At 40.1% G+C, this 7,657-nt stretch overlaps 1 protein-coding gene across 2 annotated transcripts; it reads left to right on the top strand.

The window, feature by feature from the left end:
• The first annotated feature begins 986 nt into the window (after window positions 1–986).
• On the top strand, window positions 987–6,692 carry LOC138305515 (transcription intermediary factor 1-beta-like). 2 transcript variants are annotated; one of them, XR_011205710.1, is made up of 3 exons: window positions 987–1,122; window positions 3,523–5,750; window positions 5,945–6,692. XR_011205710.1 is itself a non-coding variant. In XM_069245774.1 (2 exons), exon 2 carries the CDS (start codon window positions 3,552–3,554, stop codon window positions 5,514–5,516), a length of 1,965 nt encoding a protein of 654 aa, XP_069101875.1. In that variant the 5' UTR covers window positions 987–1,122; window positions 3,523–3,551; the 3' UTR covers window positions 5,517–5,769. The 2 variants fall into 2 exon arrangements, 1 of the variants encoding a protein (XP_069101875.1); XM_069245774.1 differs by lacking the exon at window positions 5,945–6,692 and having other exon boundaries at window positions 3,523–5,769.
• The last annotated feature ends 965 nt before the right edge of the window (window positions 6,693–7,657 follow it).

The raw sequence follows: 7,657 nt of genomic DNA, 5'->3' as shown, positions 1-7,657 counted from the left end.
CGGTAGATACTTTCAGACACAGGGATCTGAGAATTAGTTACAGTTTATATAATTACATGTACTATACACTATACATGTATAGTACAATGTAGAGTATGATTTGTACCGATTTTTGATTTAGTCCCCAAAAATATCTAAAAAAAAAAAAAAGGTTTATGGACACTCTGGTGAGCCCAAAATTACTTTGATCTAGACCCCTAAAACGTCTAGAAATGTATATGGGCACTCTGGTGGGTCCATAATCATTTTGATCTAGACCCCTAAAACGTCTAAAAAGGTCTTTGGGCACTCTGGTGGGTCCATAAAGATTTTGATCTAGACCCCTAAAACGTCTAAAAAGGTCTATGGGCACTCTGGTGGGTCCATAATTATTTTGATCTAGACCCCTAAAACGTCTAAAAAGGTCTTTGGGCACTCTGGTGGGTCCATAATCATTTTGATCTAGACCCCTAAAACGTCTAAAAAGGTCTTTGGGAACTCTGGTAGGTCCATAATTATTTTTATCTAGACCCCTAAAACGTCTAAAAATGTATATGGGCACTCTGGTGGGTCCATAAATATTTTTATCTAGACCCCTAAAACGTCTACAAATGGTCTATGGGAACTCTGGTGGGTCCATAATTATTTTGATCTAGACCCCTAAAACGTCTACAAATGGTCTATGGGCACTCTGGTGGGTCCATAATTATTTTGATCTAGACCCCTAAAACGTCTAAAAATGGTCTATGGGCACTCTGGTGGGTCCATAATCATTTTGATCTAGACCCCTAAAACGTCTACAAATGGTCTATGGGAACTCTGGTGGGTCCATAATTATTTTGATCTAGACCCCTAAAACGTCCAAAATCGTCTAACGTGCTACATTGAATATGTCTGTATCCATTGCGTTCATACCACCTTTAACGCAATCAAAACACAGTTCAATCTCTATAAACTGTAACTAATTCTCAGATACCCGTGCTTTCAAATCGAGCAGACTGCTACATGTATTATCTAGCTATCTAGCTAGGGTATTATCTACTGGGGTACACATTTTCCATGTACATATAAGTGCGAGCAGGACAAAGTTTAGGACAGACCTCCCCTTCGAAGGTTAATCAAAGAAAACCTGTGGTCTGTGTGGTGAGTACACGAGTTTAAAGTTGTGTGATTATATGTATATAATATGTAGTGATAATGTATATAAAACTAACATAAGAACTGAACAGCAGGTCAATCTTTTGTTTGACATTATAATATCGGTGTGACAGTACTCTGATAGACTAGTACAAACCGAAAGTAGATATCGGTTTGACATTATAATATCGGTGTGACAGTACTCTGATGGGCTAGTACAAACCGAAAGTAGATATCGGTTTGACATTATAATATCGGTGTGACAGTACTCTGATGGGCTAGTACAAACCGAAAGTAGATATCGGTTTGACATTATAATATCGGTGTGACAGTACTCTGATGGGCTAGTACAAACCGAAAGTAGATATCGGTTTGACATTATAATATCGGTGTGACAGTACTCTGATAGACTAGTACAAACCGAAAGTAGATATCGGTTTGACATTATAATATCGGTGTGACAGTACTCTGATAGACTAGTACAAACCGAAAGTAGATATCGGTTTGACATTATAATATCGGCGTGACAGTACTCTGATAGAGTAGTGCAAACCGAAAGTAGATATCAGTTTGACATTATAATATCGGTGTGACAGTACTCTGATAGGGCTAGTACAAACCGAAAGTAGATATCGGTTTGACATTATAATATCGGTGTGACAGTACTCTGATAGGGCTAGTACAAACCGAAAGTAGATATCGGTTTGACATTATAATATCGGTGTGACAGTACTCTGATAGGCTAGTACAAACCGAAAGTAGATATCGGTTTGACATTATAATATCGGTGTGACAGTACTCTGATGGGCTAGTACAAACCGAAAGTAGATATCGGTTTGACATTATAATATCGGTGTGACAGTACTCTGATAGGCTAGTACAAACCGAAAGTAGATATCGATTTGACATTATAATATCGGTGTGACAGTACTCTGATAGGGCTAGTACAAACCGAAAGTAGGGTATTTGTTTGACATTAACATCGGTGTGACAGTACTCTAGTTCCAGTTATTTGATTTCCTTACATTGTTCACAGGTATATAATATTATCTAAATATAATACTCTTCCCTCTATACATGTAGTGTGGTGAAATTTGGTGCATAGATATATACGTATGTAGAATTGTTGGTTTTGTAATAAAAACATGAAACTGCATCATCACGAAACCAAGGATTTATATCGTCATCTGCGTTCTTGCCTAAACCTTGTTGGATATGGGGCCTCTGTAACAGGAGAGGAGAATATATAGCGACCAGATTGGGGTTCGAACCCGAGATCTCCTAACACTAGCAAGCTCTACTAACTGAACGAATGATCGACCAAGTCCAATTCCGCCACATTTTCAAAGCTTTTGTTCAGAAGACACAACAGCTCAAACGTTCACATATCCCCATCCTCGATGCTTCAGGGGTTACTGTCACTGACGTTATATCCACCGCCATCCTCAATACTCCAGGGGTTACTGTCACTGACGTTATATCCACCGCCATCCTCGATGCTCCAGGGGTTACTTTCACTGACATTATATCCAGCGCCATCCTCAATACTCCAGGGGTTTCAATCACATACGATCTCTACACCCCAGGAGTATCTCATCGTAAAACTGGAGGCAACAGAACTGTGACTGGGTGGCTTTGATGTTGGGCATCGCTCTCCCTTTAGTCTTCAAAACAAATTTCTGCAGGCCTGTGATTGGTTAAGATTTGTTCCCCTGAGCTGCCTTAAGTTTACTATGAGATAGTCCAGGGTGTAGAGATCGTAAGTGATCGGAACCCCTGGAGTACCGAGAATAACATATCCCCTGCTAAATAAATTCGCCAATTTTGTAACAGGAGGAGAAAATGTAGCGGTCAGACCGGGGTTCGAACTCGGGACCTCCGAACACTAGCCAGATGATATACCGACGTATAATTACTTACCTGGTCAACGATGATTGACCCAGTTCGTTACACCTCTTACCATACTACCTGGCAAAGACATATTAAAATTCTGTTGCTATTGGGTCAATGTTATGTTGGGTATGATATACTTATTATGTTTGTAGTAACAGCAAAAGTAAGGAATATCGCAATTACAAATTGCATTATGTGTGAAATATAAACACGTCAAGAGGATTTTTTTAAGTACCATGTTATGCTGTATTTGCATATTACAGAACTACACTGTATATGCCCATGCGGGTAGGTAATGATTATGGCGTTATGTGTGCGTGAGTCTAACCTGAAAAACGACATGATTGAAAAAATGACGTCATAATTGATACACACCCCGAAGGAAGGTAACTCTGTAATATGCAAATACGGAAAAGCAGTAATATAGCCACGTTGTAAAATTATTGAGATTTATATTACGCTGTCAATTAAAACACAGCACGTCATTGTCTTATAACGATGATTTATTTTCAGGTATAACTTGACCACTACTGACCCTCACAATGGCCGAAGGAGGACGACCTCCAGAACTACATTCACACTTACTTGAATGTCCAATCTGCCTTGATAGACTCCGACAACCCAAGTCCTTACCCTGCCTTCACAGCTTCTGTCAGGAATGTCTGGGGACCTATATCACCAAGGAAATCTCCGAGAAAAGGGTGTCGGACACATCATTTCCATGTCCGATCTGTCGGAGGACGACCTCACCTGTCAATCAAACAGAGGCTAAGGAGAAGTGGGCGGAGCAGTTCCCGACTAATGTCATGATCCAGGACCTTATCCAGCTTAAAGAGCGTTCGACTGAATTACCATACTGCAAACCCTGCCAGAGGAAAGGTACCATGACGAATCCAGCTAAGTTCTGGTGCAAGATGATGAACTCGTTCTTTTGTGAGAGCTGTAAGGAACAACACCATGATTTCATACACAATGACTGTGATATCTTAGATATCAGTGAGTATGATATCAGGCGGTCAAAAGAGGAAGAATCGGTCCCGAAATGTCATCAACATGAAGAAAAAATGCTTTGGTATTGTGAGAAACACAAATGTCTTGGATGTTCTGAATGTATGATCAAATTCCACAAGCAATGTGAAATTACCATTAAAGCAAAGGAATATTTAGAGAAGGTAAAAAGTGGGAAACAACTAGAAGACATGAAAGAGAAACTGAAGAAGGGGGCAGATGTCCTGAAGTCGTTAGTGACGGACTTTGATGAACGGATTCAAACTTTGGTACAAAATCAAGAAATGGCTCTGAAGAGTATCACGGATCTACGCAAGAGGATTGATGAAGAGCTAGATGAATGTCAGAAAGCCGTCACGGATGAATTGGTTACAAAGTATAAAGAGGAGAAGGAGAAGATGGAGGTGTCGTTACGGCAATGTGATCGTCTGATGAAGTGTATGCTTAGTACCATGAAGTCCTCCGTCAAAGCTGTGGAGGAAAACAACCCCACGGAGGCCATAATGATGTATCAGAGAGGACAGGCCGAGATCGAGTCATGTCAGGATCTGATCAAAGACATGAGAGATTCCTCTACTTCAGTCAGTATTCAGCACCAGCTTCCTAAGTCTAGAACTGAAGGTGTTGCCATGTTGGGGAAGATTGTTATCGAGAAAAAGCCTCGACGATTTCCTGTTGATCCTGGTTTTCGTCCAGTGTCACTGTTAGACTGTCAGGTGAAGGAGATAAAGAAGTTCAACATAAAGATTCCAGAAGATCAGAGTTACTGTTGTGTTTGTGGAGTTTTGTACCTTCCTGATGGCACCATGGTAGTGAGTGACTACAATAACAGTAAACTGAAGCTGTTTACAGATGAGGGGCAGTACCTGGATCAGTTGACCGTTCCTGGTTATCCACGGGATGTATGTTTGGTGGACAACAATACAGTGGCAGTCACTGGTGATGGGGTAGGTGTACGTATCGTGAAAGTGGAGGATTCAAGACTATCTCTGTTATCTGTCATCAACACAGAGAACGATTGGTATGGTGTCGCATATACAGACGGGAGGTTTGTAGTGAGTGACGGAGGAGTATACAGTATAACACAGGACGGAGCCATCGACCTGTTACACCAATATAACACTACCTGCTGGAACCTGGTCCGGGATACAGTGACGGGCGACATACTCGTCAGTGTTTATAACACATCTCAGGGACAAGTGGCAGTGTCCAGACTGTCGGCCGACAAACGTCACACGGATGTGATGAAGGCTGGCGTCTTGAAAGGTTCCAGGGGAATAGATGTAGATAGTGAGGGAAACATTTATTTGTGTGGTATGGATTCAAACAATGTCGTTCAGATGTCTGGGGACGGCACACGGGTCAGGGAACTGCTGACATCAGCACACGGAATACAGACGCCATGGGCAATAGCTTTTCATGGCGACAAGTTTGTGGTATCTAACATTAATGCTTCTCATGATGGTCGGGATCACATTCGTATCTTTCAACTCTACTGAACTGATGGAAAGTCTGTCTTACATAACTACACTGTGACACATGTAGCATGGGGACAAGTTACGATAACGGAGGTCTCTCTACTAAACTGGGGGACATTCTGTGTTACACTGAGACACATATATGTAGCATGGGGACAAGTTACGATAACGGAGGTCTCTCTACTAAACTGGGGGACATTCTGTGTTATACTGAGACACATATATGTAGCATGGGGACAAGTTACGATAACGGAGGTCTCTCTACTAAACTGGGGGACATGGACACATCTGTAACGGAGTTCTTACTAAACTGGGGACTCTGGTAGAGACACATATATGTAGTCATGGGGACAAGTTACGATAACGGAGGTCTCTCTACTAAACTGGGGGACATCTGTGTTACACTGAGACACATATATGTAGCACGGGGACAAGTTACGATAACGGAGGTCTCTCTACTAAACTGGGGGACATTCTGTGTTACACTGAGACACATATATGTAGCACGGGGACAAGTTACGATAACGGAGGTCTCTCTACTAAACTGGGGGACATTCTGTGTTACACTGAGACACATATATGTAGCATGGGGACAAGTTACGATAACGGAGGTCTCTCTACTAAACTGGGGGACATTCTGTGTTACACTGAGACACATATATGTAGTATGGGGACAAGTTACGATAACGGAGGTCTCTCTACTAAACTGGGGGACATTCTGTGTTACACTGAGACACATATATGTAGCATGGGGACAAGTTACGATAACGGAGGTCTCTCTACTAAACTGGGGGACATTCTGTGTTATACTGAGACACATATATGTAGCATGGGGACAAGTTATGATAACGGAGGTTTCTCTACTAAACTGGGGGACATTCTGTGTTACACTGAGACACATATATGTAGCATGGGGACAAGTTACGATAACGGAGGTTTCTCTACTAAACTGGGGGACATTCTGTGTTACACTGAGACACATATATGTAGCCTACAATATATAATTAGTTATGATAACAAAGACTTGTAAACTGACGGAAATTAAGCATTGACAATACATTATTCATTTCATTTTAATTTAGTTGTGATATTATATAAGAAATCTGTGGAATTTTCCATCTTCGTATCACCCGTCTGTCCATTTACAATTTGGTTTCTAGAGATAATTATCATAATAAATTTATGTATTTTGTGGACATTGGATAATTATGTATTTTGTGGACATTGGATAATATTTTAATTCAATAATTATTTAATCAATTACCACAAACTTTCGTAATTTTATTTTCGTCTTATGACATAATATAATTTAAAACTACTTTTTGAATATGTATTTATTCAAGTCTAATTCAGTTAATTACTCCAAATATGACATAGGCTAATTGCAATTTATTCATTGTGGTTTTTATAACTGATCTACCCTTAGAAGTTAATTATCCAAACTGGTCTTAATAGTACCATGACACGTACGACTCGGACAATAGTTGATCTAATTATCTCACCTGTCCGAGTACCGACCAGCCATAATAGAGTCAGATACATACATGCCAGGTGTCATCCATTGTATCAATTGTAGATTTAATTCCATGTCTCATATTTTGTAATAAGTTATGATCTAGAGATCGGTCTCGACGGGTCGATTTTCGGACACTCTGGAAATCGCCTTCAGACTCATAGAGAAGTAATTTAATAAACTCGTATTTGGACAACTATTCGACGTCTTTGTATTTTTATACCATGACAAAAAAAATTACAGCGACAGAAAATTTCTTGTGATATAATCTTGAAATCCTAATGACGAAACATTCTGAAAATTCACATCAAAGGCCTTTATGTATATATATGTCGTGAAATGATCGGACATGGATTGAAATTTGTTTGTCTGACAATGTCATCCTCTAAACTCAAGGGGTTACTATCACTCGTTATATTCACGCCTGGAATAGCTTATAGCAAAACTGAAGGTTTTGTGGGCAACCACAAATAATACAGGTATTTTGGTCCTGTGACGTACATCAAAAGAATTGAACAACTGCTATAAAAGTTAGGCGCTGCTGTCGATGTAATCTTCAAATGAAGTCATTGCAGGCCTGTGATTGGTCTGTTTTTTTGGCTGAACTGTCTTCAGGTATTTTCCAAAGAAAAATATACAAGTCTACAAA

Source organism: Argopecten irradians, chromosome 13 (genome assembly GCF_041381155.1).
Source record: "Argopecten irradians isolate NY chromosome 13, Ai_NY, whole genome shotgun sequence".
Lineage (NCBI taxonomy): Eukaryota > Metazoa > Mollusca > Bivalvia > Pectinida > Pectinidae > Argopecten > Argopecten irradians.
This window is presented reverse-complemented; position numbering and strand designations above follow the sequence as displayed.

Coding starts and splice junctions, on each gene's coding strand:
- LOC138305515 (XM_069245774.1), top strand. CDS start 3,552: ATGGCCGAAGGAGGACGACCTCCAGAACTACATTCACACTTACTTGAA.